A 17,747-nucleotide genomic window follows, 5' to 3' on the forward strand; every position below is an offset into this window, starting at 1 on the left:
AATATAGGCCAAACGGGTCGTCACCGACCCAGAACAGACTCAGGAGGCTTTTACGACTCTGTCTGTGGTGGTGGCGGTAAGTGAGTTTCACCGGAGGTGGGTGCGTGGGCTATACGCGCCGACGACGGTGGCGGCGAGTGGCAGCTTCTCTCCTGGAGCAACGTCCAACGTTGTGGTCGTCGGTGTTGGGCGCATCTTTCTGCCCTATCAACGACCCCAACCGGCGACGGCGGTAGTCGGACAGCGGCAGCGGCGCGACTTGTGCAGCAGGATGGAGCTCCAAGATCAGAACTCTGACACCAAGTAGAAAATAGGACTGATTTTATTATTCTTAATCATTTAAATACATTTTCATATCTTTTATTTATAACAATCTAATTCTCCTAAAAAGAGAAATAGGAAAACTAAGGAAACAAAATAAAATAGAAGATTATACATCTATTTTCCCTAATTAGGAAGATTCTAAAGATGTCTTCTCTAATTACAATAGTAACTAAGAAAAAAAATTCAAACCAGAACCTTGCTCTAATACCCAATGATACGATCTTGTTTAGGAAAAAGTATGGGGAATAAAGAATGTGGAACAAGAGAGAAATGGGAATGCCATAGTCTAGCAGATTGATAAGTTAAGTGAAGATTCGCCACAAAAATCTTAGTCTTTGATAAGAATTAAAGTTCTAATATAAGAACGAACATAAACTTCTCTCAAAAAATACAAATGCATATAATATGACTCTAGTGTTTACATCAACTTTTAGTATCTCTATTACCTCGAAATCCTAAAATAACGCCCACAACACAAAAATAACAGAAAATGAAAATTACAGACGCAAACTTTCACTTTCACTTAGCGAGGCCCGCTCGCCTAGCAAACACTGATTGGGTCGCCCAACAAATTTAACATTTTGTAAAATTAAAATAAAATTAAAATTTATTTAATTTCTTAAATTATTCTATAATTGTGTTCATGATCTTCATGTTCTTTATTTTCCTCCTTCATGGAATATTATAAGTTTCATGGAGACGTGTTATCTTTGACCTTGTCATAGATCCTTTGAATGACAAATGTTCTTCCTCAAGTTCTTCTCATATATGTTTAGGAGATAATACTTTATCATACCCTCTTTCTTGAAGAGAATTTATTCTCAAATTTGTACCACTTGAAGATTCCTTATCACGTGAAGTGTGGCCTAGGACCAAACAACAAACGGAACCGTAGAACTAACAGCTCAAACCTATTACTAAGAATATCAATCTTTGGCTGGGTTTGTCTGTGTACTGGGCTGACAGCCCAACAGAATGCTACTGCAGTTTTATTTTATCATAATTGTAAAAGTGCAACATGTTGCTTTAGAGAATGGAAGTTCTATTTATGTTTTCAACTAATTCTTTATTTTGTTAGGGATGCTTCACTGAGAGATCTGAGAGCTAGTTCTGGTGATATTGTGAGGATTGGGAACAGTAATGAAATGATAAACTCTGTGGTTAACCGAGACAAAGAGACTGACACTAACCATCAGAATAAAAAAGATAATTTTAGTAGTGATGCACCAAATTTTCAGAGTGGAGTTCTTCGTACCAACTGCATTGACTGCTTGGACCGTACAAATGTTGCCCAGTATGCATATGGTCTTCAAGCTTTAGGACGCCAGCTCCATGCAATGGGTTTGAGTGATGTGCCAAAGTGGATCCTGATAGTAGTATCGCTGCAGCTCTAATGGATATGTATCAAAGCATGGGGGATGCTCTTGCTCAGCAGTATGGTGGTTCAGCAGCTCACAATACTGTATGACATATTTTATGAGATTCTCCTTCACAAATATCTAGTCTCCGTCTTCTTCTGCTGTTTGCTATAATACATGTGTGTATATTTTGGTGAATGACAGGTGTTTCCGGAGAGGCAGGGAAAGTGGAAAGCAACAACACAATCAAGAGAGTTTTTGAAGTCCATAAAACGATATTATAGCAATGCTTACACAGATGGTGAAAAGCAAGATGCAATAAACTTGTATTATTCCTCTGTCCCTTGGTTAATCTAGTGTTGAATAAATAATTAATATTTTAAATATTTAATATATTGTTCTTTTTCCAGATTTTTAGGTTACTTCCAACCACATGAAGGGAAACCTGCTCTGTGGGAGCTGGATTCAGATTATTATCTCCATGTATCTGGGGTTGGGGATGATCTAATTCCTGAGAAGTGGTGAGTCATCCTAGTTAAATTGGCTGATATTAAAATCCATTAGTGACATGCACATGCTTCTATGATATTTAGAATTGATTTTCTCATTTCTTTTGTATGTAAATACAGTTTCTATTGTTTATTTTCCCTATCAGTTCATATTTTCTTTCTGAATTTTTCAGTTCTGAACCGAATCCTAAGCCTTCTGAAAGTGGTGGAATAGTATTCACCCCAATACCCGCTTGCAGAGAAGACTTTTTACGGATAAAGTTGACATCGTTTGACAAGTTAATTGAGAAGACCTGTAGTACAATTAAAAATGTAAGACTATGCTCTGAACCTGATCAAAGACCAGGTGGGAGTTCTGGAAACAGTCGAGTGGCACCTGATGCAGCGTAATTTCTCTTATTCTGAGTTGCTGTTTAATGATTTTATTTCTTGTTTATTGTACTTTTTATAGACTGCTTCCCTTTTCTCGTGATTTTCTGACATGCATATGTAAATATTAGAAATTTTCTTGCCATTCCACTTAAAGACCAGTTCCTGTAGCTTTGGTTCTTATTATAAGACAAGAGAATGACAAGAGAGGATACGAAAATATATTGTGGAATTCTGTTATGGCTTGAAGGTGTTAACTTGTCTAGAGGATGCGGCAGTAGAAATCACCATCCTACTGTATTTTCTGTTTCATTTTTGAAATAATCCATATATTCTCTCATTTTCCCTGTTTCTTCTACTTTTTGGGTCTCTGACATAATTGGTCCGCATGCCATATTGTCCTGTGCTTTTTAGCTTCTGTCCCTTCAACTAATTTTCTATCAATGCTCAGGAATCTAATTGAGATAGTTTTGTTTGATTGGTTTATGAATGCCTATTAAATTTTGTGATTATGAATGAATAATTCACCGCATGTTCAGTTCAGATTCTAACTAACACAAGCAGCAAAAAGTTGGATTCCTTTCAATCAACTCCCTCTGATGTCAAACAACATCAAATAGAAGCAATCCATTAATCCGCTTGATAATTTTTGTAGATTATTTAGAAGACAATCTCTCTTGAAAGTAAGATTAGAATCACCATTTCTAGATGAATGTAATTTCTGTTTAAACTTAGTTGCCATTTAAGCCATTCCTTCCACCCTAACCATGTACATCATTTTGTATGGAAATAGTGGGTAGAATTTCTGACTAGTGTGAGATGCAAAAGCTATTCAGTGATCTAAGTAACTTGAGGTAATTTTGTCGAGACAATGATTGTTTGTTAATCCCCAGTGAGATACAGCTAAAAAGCCCGAATTGGCTTTTTGGCCAGAGAAAGTACGAAGAGGGTTCCTCTGCTGCAAAAGTAGCTTCTCATGAAACTGACGTTGAAGGATCTCATGCTAATGGATTTTGTGACTTGAATTGGCTTTCTTCTGGCAGTGATATGAATGAAGAGGATGTTTTCCAAAGGTATGTATCTTAAAAGTTCATTATCCTTGTGTGACTTCATTGCACCTTCCATTTTTCCTTTCATGATCAGTATCCCATTTGATTATTTTTCTGTTGGCTAACGTTTACACCGTAGGTCGCTATAAAACTCATTTGTATGTTTACATTGTGCGTTGTGATTTTTTTAGCTCTAGACAGAGCTTCCATGCTGATAATGGGGAACAGGCTTGGTGCATTTGAATTTGATCCGTTAAGTTGAGCTGGTGCTCTTAATATTTTAAGTGACCACGAATAATTCTAAACTTTTTTATTTTCTACAATTAAGAAGTAAGTTCATGCTACAGTTGGTTTAAATTATAATGAATGAAGGATTTCTTTTAAAAATTTATGAAGTGCTTGTCTAGGATTTACTGTATTTATAACTACCTGAAATCCCATTCTTCATTGGTTGGGAATCCAGTGTTGTCTCTTCCGGCATATTCTCACTTGATGCCTTTAGCTTGTTCAGTTTACAGATAATGCTCTTTTTATACTTTTTGATCTGGTAGGTACCTTGCAATGACCTCAGCAAATGAGGCGAATGGGTGGTATGGAGGTAGTCTCCTCGGCAATCAAGATGAAAGCAGTGAGATATATAAACATTATGCCGAGCTATGTCAGGTATGTGCTTTAACCGTGAGAAATATAAACATGCCCACAAAACTAGTACTTTGTATCTGGACTTGTAACATCCCAAAATATAGTAATTACCATAATCAGAATTAATTACATTAAGTTAATAAAACAGTGCAGTCTTACAAAAACCGGACGAGCGTTAAAAGCCGAACGGCATAAACATACAGAAATAAAAACGAACGCGATACAAGCAAGAGTTCAGAGACGAACGGTCTTACAAGACTATGACCGAACGTCCAAAATTAAACTTAACGAAACTAAATACACATGCGAGCGCTCTAAGGCTCGGCTTTAACTTCCACGTCCACCAGATTAGCGTCTTCCAAATTTTCTTCTACTAGCACTTCTTCAAGTGACGCACCTCCATCTGCTCACATCCACACGGATGATCATTGCATTGACAGGACGAACGTACATAGACAATACGACAACACAAGGAAAAACGAAAGGGTAAGCTTAAGTAATTTAATTCATACGTCCACATATATACTAACAATTCAGATCATTCAAACACATAACTCAACATATAACATCATCCAACATACATTTATATATATATATATATATATATATATAAATAAATAGACCGACCGTCCGGACCGTATGAATCTGTGTAGTTACAAGCGTCCTTGCACCCGAGTGGTGTAGTAACTGGGATACACCAAACAGTTGCCACTCGAGGTCAGTCCGTTCTTACGTCGCCCATGTTAACTTATGGACTAAGGACCTCCTGCCGTTCCCACACATGACATACTTCCTCTACATGAAGATAGTACTCACGGAACATCAGGATGGACAGCGAGTCTTAACTTATCCACAGTCATACTTTACCAAATTTAATATTCAATATATATAAGAGTCGTTCCTCCTTGGAACGCTCGTTCAAATACCACAATCATAATTTCCAGTCATATAGTGTTCGTACATCTTAATACTTCCTTTTATTTACATTTTCATTCTATGTTCCACTTCTATAAAAAGACGAGCGTTCAATCCTCTCCACAACGAGGACGAACGTCAAGGGTGAGACCGAGGAATCTATTGTTCAGATAGCATAAAGCTGACACCTTTTACATGACGTACGTGATTACTACTAGAATCAGTTGAATGAACCGACTCTTAGAGATATAACATAATGTAAAAAAAAAAATAATTGAGGTTCAAAGATTTTAGACCAATTTAAATGGATAGAGATATCAAAAGAAAATTATCTAGTTATAACGAGGGCAATTTGTTCAACAGGATCAACTGTCAGTCAATGACCGAAAGTGAATATTCATTTACTGATAATTTGAGACGAACGCTATTTACGTACGTTCTGCAATTCAAAGGTATGGACGAGCGTTCGGTATAAGACCGTACACTTCTCAGGACGAACGCTAGATATAAGATCGAGCGCTACTTAGGACGAACGCTCAGTGTAAGACCGAGCGCTACTTAAGACGAATGCTTGGTGTAAAACCGAGCGCTATTTAGGACGAACGCTCAATACAAGACCGAGCGCTATTTAGGACGAACGCTCAACTTAATATTTCACAGGACGCTCGTTAAATTTCAGAACTCTTTTCAAATAAAAGAATTCCTTTTTAAATAGTTGACTGGAAACCGAACGGTATAGGACCGTACGATGACGAACGTATTATATCATAGAAAGGCTTATCAAATTCAGATTTTTCATCTATTTTAACTCAACATTTATCATACAATTCATGATTCTTATAATTTCAAATTCATCATTTAATTCACATACTTTATAGAATTTATATTAATCACTCATACCATACTAAAATCAACTAGTATCTAATTCCTACATATCAGTCCACACATAGTATATTCACTCAGGCATACAGCGATCGTTCAGGCATATTCAACCACATCATACATCTCATACATCTCATACATTTTATTTCTATCATGCTCGCACACAATCATATCCGTATAAACTAAATTATTAAGCTTCCCTTACCTGGATAGCAGCGTATTCCCAAAGAGCAAGATTTAGCGTTTCCTCTAACAACGTCCTACCCTCAGGTTTCGCTCAACAACTTCCACTTACTCTAAAATACCAGAAATCAGAATAACTCAGACCTAGAACTCACGCATGCAACCAGAACTAGGGTTCGCATGAAACCAAAAGAACGAACGCTTAGAAATGAGGACTTACCAGTTCCGTTCCAAATTCAGTTCGGATCAGAATGACACTCACGTCTCCAGGAACGTTTCTACGGTTCTGAAACGTGATCGGAGAAGGAAATGGTGAGTTACAGAAGAGAGAAGGTGGACTGGTTCTAGAGAGAAGTTAGAGAAAATGAAGAGTTGGGTTCTGAGGAAGAAGATGAGTGGTGCAGGTGAGTGGAAGAATTTTTCGAAAAAGTCATTTTGTTCAATTCCACGTTCATTCAGACGAAAGTCTCCCAAACCGACACCTGCACACCCACTCTGACTTCAGAAGCTTCCAACGACAAGTGGCGCTCGTGCATGCAGCGTTTAGTGCGTTTTTAATGCACTGAACGTGTGGCGCGGTGCATTTATGGAAGCAGCCAGGTGACTCAGCAGTGCAATAATGACAGATTTGACATTAATTACAGAGTTAAATATTTAGGGTCTCACAGGACTTATGTATGAAACACTTACCATTGCTTGCTTCAAAGAAAGCGCTGTCAGAGGTACAAATCTCTCCTTTAGTTTAAGTACATGCTGGGTTGATTGGCATGTTATATTTTTAATAAGAAATGACAAAGAAATAAATATGAAATGAAGCAGATAAAATAGCATCTTTATTAGGATGTGATATGCATGTTTGCTGCTTGCTGCCAAAATGTAGTTTTTACTGCCTTTATCCTTGGCATGCATGCAGGGACCTGCCTTAGAACTTTTCCAAAATGACTCTGAGAGGGAGCAACACTACGCAGATGCTTTAAGCACGAGTTCATATGAAATTGTTAATGATACTAGCGTTGCGACAGAAATGGAAGCAGCTCTAAAGGAGTATGACCAAGTTGGTGCGGACCTTGGGATCATTCCCAGATCTTGTAAATTCTTTGCCGATGATCCGAGTTGGCTTACAAGATGGTTAACTGGGGAAGAAAAACTACAAAGGATATGATGGGTTATTATTTTGACATGTATAATTTGAACATTTGTTTCTGTACTATTTTAACTCGTAGTTCCTTATACAAAAGACGTTGTCAGTTTTCTTATCATTTGGTCAGGCCTTATATATATATAATTAATTTTTCTTTTTTAAATTTGAGCACATTTTTTCTCCATAGGATTGCCTTGGTTATTCCATACTCAAACTGAAGTTTAGTTCCGGTACTTTTACTATACTTAGGTTTTAGTTCTTATAATTTTATTCTAATTGTTTTAATCCTTATAATATATAGAGATGGGTTCTAATGAATTTGCTTTGAAGTGCTATTGTTTTGCTTTTTCAAACATTTTGGATATTTAGGGATGAATGAAACTATTAAGGATGAAATGTTCTATGTTGTTTTCCCTTATTTTAAAGTGGGATACAATGATGCATGCATAGACTGAATTTTTCTTGTAACTGGATAGATAGGAAATAATCTAACTAAATAGGACAAAACAGCAAAACAGAAAGGAAAAAACAAAATAAATAGGAAGCATGACAAATAGTTCTTGAACCATCCAGAATTGGCAAAATTAGTATGACAAACTTGCTGTGCTTCTTCTACCTAAAGTGGGACAACTAATGGTATTTTGATATCCCACATAAATCGGAGGCGAGAATATTGATTCCAGAGAGGTTTGGAGAGACACTTTTGTAGAAAAGCGTAACAATTTCATATGACTTTGTTGAAGTTTCTCTTGGACCGAGAGAAAATATCTCTAAATGTTTGGTCCTCTGATAAACCATCGGAATAACAGTAACATGAGTTGCATTCTAACTATTATAATATGTGACCGAAAGACGAGAGCCCTTGTTATGCAAATCATGTAAAAGAGACTGAATTATTGTAGCTCACAAAGGGTGGAATGCAAGGACATAAGACAATAAAATGGTTAAAGCTTCCTACACCCTATCAAAAGCTTTCGAAAAATGTTTCCATAAAAAGAGAGTTTTCCTATGCAACTCCGCTTTTTTCGATTTTCGGTTGCAACAACCAAGACGTATCTTCTTCGTCACATCAAGGTCGTGTCTAGCCCTAAAAACGGTGTCTGACACCATGTCGTGCACGCCCCTGAAACGTGTTCGTGTCAGCAAAGTGTCGGAAGCGGGGAAGCGCGGCCTCCCAGCCGTCTCGGAGCTTCATAGGGAAGGATGAAATGTCGTCTGTCATTTGGCCTTAATTAAAAACGTGAATAGAAGGTTCCATACACAAATTGGATTTTACTTCTAACAGAAGAACAAAAGAGAAAGAATGTGCGGATAGTTGGAAGGGGGAGAAAAGGGAATCAAATCGAATTGATTGATGCGCGTGAGTGTTACAGTGAGAGGTGTGGTGAGAGGGAGAGGCTACCATGGGCGTTGGAGTGTTGAGAGTGAGTGTCAGGGGAAGGCGAAGGGGAATGCCAGTGCCTAGAATTCCCTTCTTCGCATGCACTCCACCCATGGATTTCCCCAAAGTGTCCTTCGATGTTATGCTTCTTTTCTCAACTCTGGCCATTCCCCTGATCAGTTTACTTTCGCCATCACTCTGTCCGCCTGTGCAAAGCTACACAATGTTGAGTTGGGGAGGGCAGTTCACTGCTGCCTAATTAAGAGGGGTCTTCAATTTGCCTCCTTCTGTTATGGCGCACTCATCCATCTTTACGCCAATTCCCACTCTCTCACTTCTGCTCGCACCCTATTTGACGCCGCACCCTCCCCTCATCTCCACCCTGTTTCTTGGACCTCTTTAATCTCTGGTTATGTTCAAGCCGGCTTGCCTCAGCAAGCACTTCACGTATTTGACAAAATACGCACCACTGTTTCTCCCGCTTCTTTTCCACTTCTAGACCCTGTGGCACTTGTCACCGTCTTAAACACTTACACCTCTTTAGGAAAGCTGGACAATGCTTGCCAATTGTTTGCACAGATGCCCATCTCCACCTGCAATGTTGTGGCCTGGAATGTCATGATTTCTGGTCATGCCAAGAGAGGCCATTATCAGGAGGCTCTTGCCTTCTTTCGTCAAATGAGTAAGCATGGTGTCAAATCCTCAAGATCCACACTCGCAAGAGTTTTAAGTGCAATTGCCAGTTTAGCCGCCCTCCATCACGGCTTCCTAGTTCATGCCCTGGCTATCAAGCAAGGTTTCGATTCCAGTATATACTTTGCAAGTTCTTTGATCAATATGTATGGCAAGTGTGCGATGCTGGATGCTGCACGCCAAGTATTTGATGCTATATCTCACCAAAATATGATTGTCTGGAACACCATGCTAGGAGTTTATTCACAGAATGCCTATTTAAGTAATGTCATGGAGTTGTTCTTGGGTATGACAATATGTGGCGTTCACCCAGATGAATTTACCTACACAAGCATTTTGAGCTCGTGTGCATCCTTTGAATACGTACGAATTGGTCACCAGTTGCATTCAACTATTATCAAGAAGGGTTTTACCTCCAATTTATTTGTCAACAATTCATTGATAGATATGTACATCCCACTTACGACAATCGGACAACGGACATACAGAAGACGTCCCGATTAACCCTGATGCTGGTGTAGACACCAACAGATCAACGCCTAACTCTTCTACAGACATACCCAACTTTTCAACACATGCCTTCGCTATGAAGGAGTGTGTTGCCCCCAAATCAAAAAGTACAACATAGGTAAACAAGAAGTAAACAAATACCGACGAGGATGTTACCTGAGTTGACTGCCTCTGATCCAACCAAGGCGTAGACTCTGCCCGTCGTCGGAGGTCTGCCACCTCCCCTGGGTGGAGGCAAACCAGTCCTCTGTGCCTGAGACCCTGATACTACTGCAGAAGTACACTCATCAGCAAAGTGCCCCTCTTTCCCGCACTTGAAACACTTCACTACTCTTCTTCCCACAGGGCAGTTGCTCCGATAATGAGGTCCTCCACAATTAAAACATTTAACGGTGCCGAATGAGCCGGCTGGTCCTGACTGCACCGATGGTTGATAGGATGAACCCCTAGACCCAAAAGAGAAGGATGGTCTAGCGTAAGGCGTCTTCTTAGTACTAACTCCATCACGAGACCCAGATGGTCCCCCATTCCTAGCAGGCTGACTCTGCTGTCCCTCAGATTCACTCTTCGTCTTCTCCAGATCACGGGACATTTCCACCAATGTAGGGAACTCTCTGATACGCAATCCCTTTACCATCAACTTGATATCATTCCTCAAGCCATTCTCGAACTTTCTGCACTGCCACTCTTCATCCACTGCCATGGTGTTGAAGCGAAGTAAATGCTTGAAGCGATTTGCATACTCTGACACTGTCCTGCTGCCTTGCACCAGCTCTAAGAATTCCACTTCCTTTGCAAATCTCACACTGTCTGGAAAGTACTCAGTGTAAAATTTTGTCTTAAACAGCTCCCAAGTAATAGGAGTCCCACTCCTTTCAAGAATCATCTTCATGCTGTTCCACCAATGGCCAGCTTCCCCGGTAAGCAGATACTGAGTATAGGCCAACTTCGTCTCAGTAGGACACCCCTTGGCTTCGAATATCCTCTCCACGTCCCCAAACCAGTGATCAGCTTCATCAGGACTGCACTTGCCAGTGAATCTTGCTGGGCGATGTTGGAGAAAGCTCTCCAAGCTCCATTCTTGCACAGGAATAACAACGGAAGAAACACTTGGAGGAGTCCTAGCACTAGTCATCAATTCCATGAACTCCCTCTGAGTGTTCTCGGAAGACACTCTTGCGTTCTCTGCCGACCTCCTTGCGGCTTCAAGGTTTTGCAATGCAACGGTGTTCTGCTTGAACCAACGCAGCCTTCTGCTGTTGCAACGCCTGAAGCACCGCGTTCAGCATCTGATTAGAGTCAAGTTGATCAACCCGCGGAGGAGAACGATGAGGAGACGTAGGTGCCATCTTCTGTTAACACAGAAAGAAAGGCCATTAGCCTGACTCAAACCAACACAACTTCCATCCCGAGACTAGAGTACACAATCACAAACGAAGTGCACCCACAACCTACAGATTTCTAAGGAAAGAACTGCTCTGATACCATTAATGTAACATCCCGATTATATAATAATCAATATTATATAATAAAGACGTTAACATCCAAATATAGAGAACAGCCGGAGTATGACGTGTAATTAAATGTGAAATTACAGTCATCCAGAAATAAAAGAAACTGAAAATTTAAACTTGAACAGTTGAAAGGATTAAACACTACAAGTGTTCAATTAGGAAATTCCTAGGAAGACTACTCCGCAACATCAGTAACCTCCAGCTCTTGCTCCAAGGGGATCTCCTCGACAACATCTGCTCCCATCCAAGTGGATGATCATCGCCAACGAAACATACCCAAACGGCACACAACACAAACAATGCAAGGGTGAGCTAGATATAAAAAGCATGTTATACATATATCACAGTTAATTCATGTCATCATACATAAATACATATAAAGAAACAATTAAAACATGCTCGTTAAACCACAACCCACACATCTTTACGCTCACATAGTCTGCTGGTGTCAGGACTCAAAAAAAAAAAAAAAAAAAAAAGTCTGCTAGTGGAGTCCATGTGGCGATCGCAGAACGAGCCACCTCAACCACGTACGTGGTGACAGCAGCGCCTGTCGGACGCCAGGTGTCGCACTTGGAGATGAGTCAAAACCGTTAGTGGGGAGCAGCTGCCTGGGTGTGAACGTGCGTCCGGTGGTAGTGGAAAACACGTGGCGACCTCAGAATGGACGACCGTCCGGTACGGCCGACAGGAGCGTAGTGGAGTGCGCTGGTTGAGTGGGGACGTGCGCTGTCAGATTAGGATTGTGGTTGCCAGACTGGACGTGCGCTGGAAAGGGAGTGGGAACAAATCTGAGATTCTGAACTTATTCTCCACTCCCTCTGCACGCCCCTCTTTGCCTCATTTCTGAGAATTCTTTCTCTCCTTCCTCTCTCTTCATTTCTCAACTCTTTCTCTCTCTAAGGAACCACCGTTGCATCCGCTCCGTTCTATTTTCCGGCACTGTTGAAGGACGCTCGGCGTCAAGGAATTCCAGAAGAACCGTTCGGTTCGTTAATCAGGACCGGTAAGTCCTTTCCTTCCTCTCTGACGTTCGTTTTTCCGTGCATGCAAACTCAATTCTGAGTTGTACGTTCGTTCTTTCTTGAGTGGAGTAGTTCTGATTTTTAGTTTTTGGGGTTCGTTCGTATAGTGAATTAACGAGCGTTGGCGAGTAGAGTCTGAGTGGAGAAGCATCTTTGTGAGTCTGTGAGCGTTCGGTCATTTCCAGGTAAGGGAAGCTTATTGAATTTAATTCATGTGGTGTGCTTTGTATGAACGTTCGTTAATTTACTGCATGAAAATAATGCATGATGTATGATATGAATGAATGGTATGAACGTTCGTTATTTGACGGTATGTGTGTAAATGCATGATGTTGGATGTGACTGAAGTACATGAACGTTCGTTGATTTGGTGAAATGAAATATGTGAATTTACATGATATGGATCGTATGGAATATAAGAGTGTTTGATATGAACGAATGAAATTATGAGATTTGCATGATGAGAAATGAACTGGAAATGAAAAGTGAGAATTTTCTATGAATATGAACGTTCGTACTGAACGGTCATTGACCGTTCGGTTTTCCTTAGTAACACAGTTCAAATGTTGATTTTTCGTTTGGATAAATCTTTTGTTGAGGACGAGCGTCCTCGTGTCAAAATACTCTGCTGGAGCGTTCGGCCAAGCACTGTTGTATCTCGTATGTTTGAAATAGTATATTTCTCGTTCGTAAAATCTATTATTTTAAGGTTATTAACGTTCGGTCTCACACCAGCGTTCGTCCTAAAGGGTGCTCAATTTTATACTGAACGCTCGTCCTAAAGGGTGTTCGGTTTTATACTGAACGTTCGTCCTAATTGGTGTTCAGTCTTATACTGAACGCTCGTTCTGTTTGGTGTTCGGTTTATAATGAGCGCTCGCTCAAAATGGTGTTCGGTCTTATACCGAACGCTCACTCTAATTGGTGCTCGGTCTCACACTGAGCTTTCGTCCTAATGGTGCTCGGTTTGAACTGACCGTTCGTCCTTAAAGGTGCTCGGTTTTATAATGAGCGCTCGTTCAAATATGGTGTTCGGTTTTATACTGAGGGCTCGTTCTAAAAAGGGGCTCGGTCTTATATTGAGCGCTCGCTCAAAAATGGTACTCGGTCTGAGCGCTCGTATTCTTATACAAAAATTCTTATATATGAGAATTTTTATAAAAACGTTTCCTTGAAGTCTTAAAATGTTCGCGTTTAATGTGTTCGGCCTAGGGCCTCTACACTTAAATTATTCCTGGAATATTCACGAGCGTTAGTTCCTTAAACTGATTCTCAAGGTAAATAACGTTCGTCCTATGAACAGTATATTATTCAGCCATTCCCGAACGTAACTGTAAACTCTGCCGTTCGTACACTGATTCGAACGAACGTCTTTTGGTCTCGTGTCCAGTGTTCGTCCTTGGCCTTATCGGGGACAGAACGTTCGTTTTTTTTATGGTCTACAAAGAAATGATGAAAATGATTATAAAATGATAAATGATAAAGGTTGAGGAATATATGTGATGGAAAATGAATTGTGACTTTTGAATGAGAGTTCCAGTTAGGGACGACTCATTGATGAATAGTAAATTTTGGAGAGTATATGAGATGAATAGAAAGTTGTGATGTTGAACGAGCGTTCCAGGTAGGAACGACTCATGATTTAAAGGTTGAAAATTTGTAAAGTATGACTGTGGGAAGTTAATGCTGGCTGTTCGATCCTGATGTTCCGTGAGTATTCATCCTCAAGTAGAGGGGGTACGTCATGCGTGGGAACGGTAGAAGGTCCTCGTCCTTAGAGGTACTTTGGACGGATGGATTAACCTTGGGTGGCAGCTGATGAGGATGCCAGTTACTACACCACCCGGGTGCGCGAACGCTTGTAACTATGCAGAATTTATACAGTCCGGACAGTCAGTTGTGAAACCCTGATTAATTAACGCACCCAAATCCACACTCTGATCACCCTTTTAATGCACCGTGCCACGTCAAACAGCACTCACACCCACTCTGCATGTATCTGCCATGTGTCACGGCTGGAACCTTTGAAAAACGTTAGTGGAAGACAAGTGGCGTGTGGAGAATGGGCGTTCGTTATGCGTGGGAAGGAAAAGAAATTTTTCTGAAAAACTCTTCCCATTCTCTGCATGCATTCACCTTCTTCCTCACGAAACTCTGGCTTTTCTTCTTCTCCAGCTTCTCTCTAAAACTTCTCCATCTTCTCTCTAAGATAACTCACCATCATCTCCTCCGATCCCATTTCAGATACCGTAGAAACATTCCCTGCACCGTGAGCATCGTTCTGAAGCGAACAAAACTGAGATCTGAACTGGTAAGTTCTCGTCTCTGAATATTCGTCCCTTTGGTTTTTGCGAACCAAATTCGGGTTGCATGCGTGGGTTATAGGTCTGAACTGTTTATGATTTTGGTGTGATAAATTAAGTGGAAGTTGTGGAGTGATTCTTTGGGTAGAAAGCTGTGAGAGAACGAGCGAAACCCTTGCATTTGGAAGTGCACTACTGAACCAGGTAAGGGAAGCTTATTAAATTTAATTCGTATGTGTGTCTTGTACTGTATGAATATTATGTGTGTCGCATGAAGTATGAACTGTGTTATCTGATTTTTGGTATATGATCATAAGTATGAGGTGTATATTGGTTGAGTATGCATGATCGAACGTTGTTGTACTACATGAACATGATAGATGTTGGTTGAAATGTATGATATGGGTGATACATGTGAATATGAAATATGCATGCTTAGAAGTAGTGAACATAAGTGAAACTTGAATATCAACTCCCCTATGATAACGTATGTCCGACATTAAACGGTTCTCGACCGTTTGATGTTCCAGTAAACTTCTTTGAATTGGAATACTTTCATTTGCGAAGGATTCTGGTCGAGCATGAGCTATGTAGGTCTTTTACTTAGAGCTCATAATGAGCTGTGTCGATCACCCTTGTGACTACAGATCATCCATCTGTGTCGACCTATCGTGTCGATCACCCTTGTGACTACCGATCATCCATCTGTGTCGACCTATCGTGTCGATCACCCTTGTGACTACAGATCATCCATCTGTGTCGACCTATCGTGTCGATCACCCTTGTGACTACAGATCATCCATCTGTGTCGACCTATTGTGTCGATCACCCTTGTGACTACAGATCATTCAATACAGATCATCCATCTGTGTCGACCTATCGTGTCGATCACCCTTGTGACTACAGATCATTCATCTGTGTCGACCTACTGTGTCGATCACCCTTATGACTACAGATCATCCATCTGTGTCAACCGACAGTGTCGAGTACCCTTGATTAATACATGTCGTCCATCTATTTGGAAATCGGTTCTATTCTATTTTTGGAACGGAGTAAATTCTTCGGTCTTGTTCTCCACGGTTATCCTCATTATAAAGGGGGCTGAACGTTTGTGATCTTATGTACTTGGATTGAAAGATAAAAATGAAAATAAAAGTGAAAGATTATAAATGCCGAACATTATATGAGGTGAAACTATGGTTGTGGGATTTGGGCGAGCGTTCCGTGGAGGAACGACTCTATGATTTGTATATGAGAAGTGTGTAGTATGACCATGGTAAAATCGCTGATGGCTGTTCATCCTGATATTCCGTGAGTGCTCGTCCTCATGTAGAGGGGAGTAGGTCATGCGTGGGAATGGCAGGAGACTCTAGTCCTATTGAGTACTTTTGACTGATAGGGTTAACCTCGGGTGGCAGCTGTCGAGTGTAATACAGTTACCACACCACCCGAGTGCACGAACGCCTGTGGTTACATGGATTCATACAGTCCGGACGGTCTGTCTTATGAGAGTTTGAACTGATATTATGTGTTGTGATATCTTTATGAATGTTGAAATGTTATGTGTATGAATTATTGGAGAATTAAATTCAATAAGCTTACCCTGTGTCGTTTCCTTGTGTTGTCGTTCGTCCATGTATGTCCGTTTTGTCAATGCAATGATCATCCGTGTGGATGTGAGCAGATGGAGAGGCGTTGCTTGAGGAAGCGCTGGAAGAAGAAGATTTGGAGGACGCCAATCTGGTTGAAGTAGAGGTTAAAGTCGAGCCCTAGAGCGCTCGTTCAGTAGTAGCTGTTAGTGTTTCTGGATTGTATTTTGGGACGTTCGGTTACTTAGTTTTGAAAAGTCGTTCGTCCAGAACTTAGTATTTTGTAGATATATTCCGAACCCTGTATTTTGTACGTTCGGCTTTTAAGAGTTGTTGTAATTAAGACTGCACTGTTAATTCTGTAAATGTAATTAGTTCTAATTAATGGTAATTACTATTTAATGGGATGTTACATCAGTCGTGTTGAGTTTTATTTTGTGCGTACGTTAAAATGTCTTGATGTGTGATGAATTATGTACAGAATTGTATGTTGATGCATGAGTTAAATTACGTAAGCTTACCCTGCGTTTTTCCTTGTGTTGTCTCGTTTTGTGCGTCCGTCTTGTCATTGCAATGATCATCCGTGTGGATGTGAGCAGAGGGAGACGAGCGTTTGGAAGAGGTGCTGGAAGAAGAGAATCTGGTTGAAGTTCAGGTGAAGACCGAGCAGTGAGACGCTCGGCCATCTGTTGTTGGTTTGGTTGGTCGTTCGACCACTTCATGTGTTCGTTCTTAAGTGATGTTAGACCGTTCGGTATTTTTCTTGTGTAAACCGTTCGGTCAGGTTTCTTGTACGTTCGGTTTTCAATTGTAACTTTAGTTTGGACGTGCGGCTGTGCGCGTTCGTCCGTTATGTTGTAACAGTGATTAAGGATGTTCAGTGAATTATTATTAAATGTGATTTTCTAAATTATATAGTTTATGACTGTATTTTTAATTGGAAAAGTGTTTGAACTATTATACAGAACAACAACACCACACATCACTTTCGTCCATCTCTCCTCGAGATGTCCAAATCATACTCAATTTCATTATTCACATTCACAATCATAATATCCCAGTAATTTAGCATATCTCATGCATTCACATACTTTACATCACAGCATATATGTCAAACATTTGTACACATAATTCAATTCCAGGGAAAACCAACTTAGAACCCAACACTATTTGCAAAACACTTTTCATCCGAACACTATTCACGGGACACTATTCATCCGAACACTATTCACTGAACGTCAATTGGAAGAACACTATTTGCCGAGCACTATTTGGCCGAACGCTATTCAACAAAACGAACTGGACGAACGCTGTATGACCGAACTCTGTATGCCGAACGATATCTGCTGAATACTATTTG

General features: G+C 40.3%; 1 protein-coding gene and 1 pseudogene across 3 annotated transcripts; one reads left to right on the plus strand and one right to left on the minus strand.

Annotated features, from left to right (window-relative positions):
* The first annotated feature begins 1,112 nt into the window (after positions 1-1,112).
* On the plus strand, positions 1,113-17,061 carry LOC148200305 (phosphatidylinositol-3-phosphatase SAC1-like). Of its 3 annotated transcripts, none has more exons than XM_088113006.1 (7): positions 1,113-1,786; positions 1,887-2,008; positions 2,093-2,203; positions 2,365-2,577; positions 3,454-3,633; positions 4,161-4,272; positions 16,483-16,566. In XM_088113006.1, exons 1-7 carry the CDS (start codon positions 1,718-1,720, stop codon positions 16,549-16,551), a joined length of 876 nt encoding a protein of 291 aa, XP_087969132.1. In that variant the 5' UTR covers positions 1,113-1,717; the 3' UTR covers positions 16,552-16,566. The 3 variants fall into 3 exon arrangements, with proteins under 3 accessions (XP_087969132.1, XP_087969131.1, XP_087969133.1); XM_088113005.1 differs by lacking the exon at positions 16,483-16,566 and adding an exon at positions 7,145-7,490; XM_088113007.1 differs by lacking the exon at positions 16,483-16,566 and adding an exon at positions 16,987-17,061 and having other exon boundaries at positions 1,115-1,786.
* Positions 10,043-13,099, minus strand: LOC148200306 (uncharacterized; annotated as a pseudogene).
* Positions 17,062-17,747: the final 686 nt, after the last annotated feature.

The sequence above is a fragment of the Vigna umbellata genome, chromosome 4 (genome assembly GCF_029865625.1).
Source record: "Vigna umbellata cultivar VRB3 chromosome 4, Vumbellata_1.0, whole genome shotgun sequence".
NCBI lineage: Eukaryota > Viridiplantae > Streptophyta > Magnoliopsida > Fabales > Fabaceae > Vigna > Vigna umbellata.

Coding starts and splice junctions, on each gene's coding strand:
- LOC148200305 (XM_088113005.1), top strand. CDS start 1,718: ATGGATATGTATCAAAGCATGGGGGATGCTCTTGCTCAGCAGTATGGT. Junction 1,787..1,886: donor GTTCAGCAGCTCACAATACT/GTATGACATATT, acceptor GGTGAATGACAG/GTGTTTCCGGAGAGGCAGGG. Junction 2,578..3,453: donor CGAGTGGCACCTGATGCAGC/GTAATTTCTCTT, acceptor GTTAATCCCCAG/TGAGATACAGCTAAAAAGCC.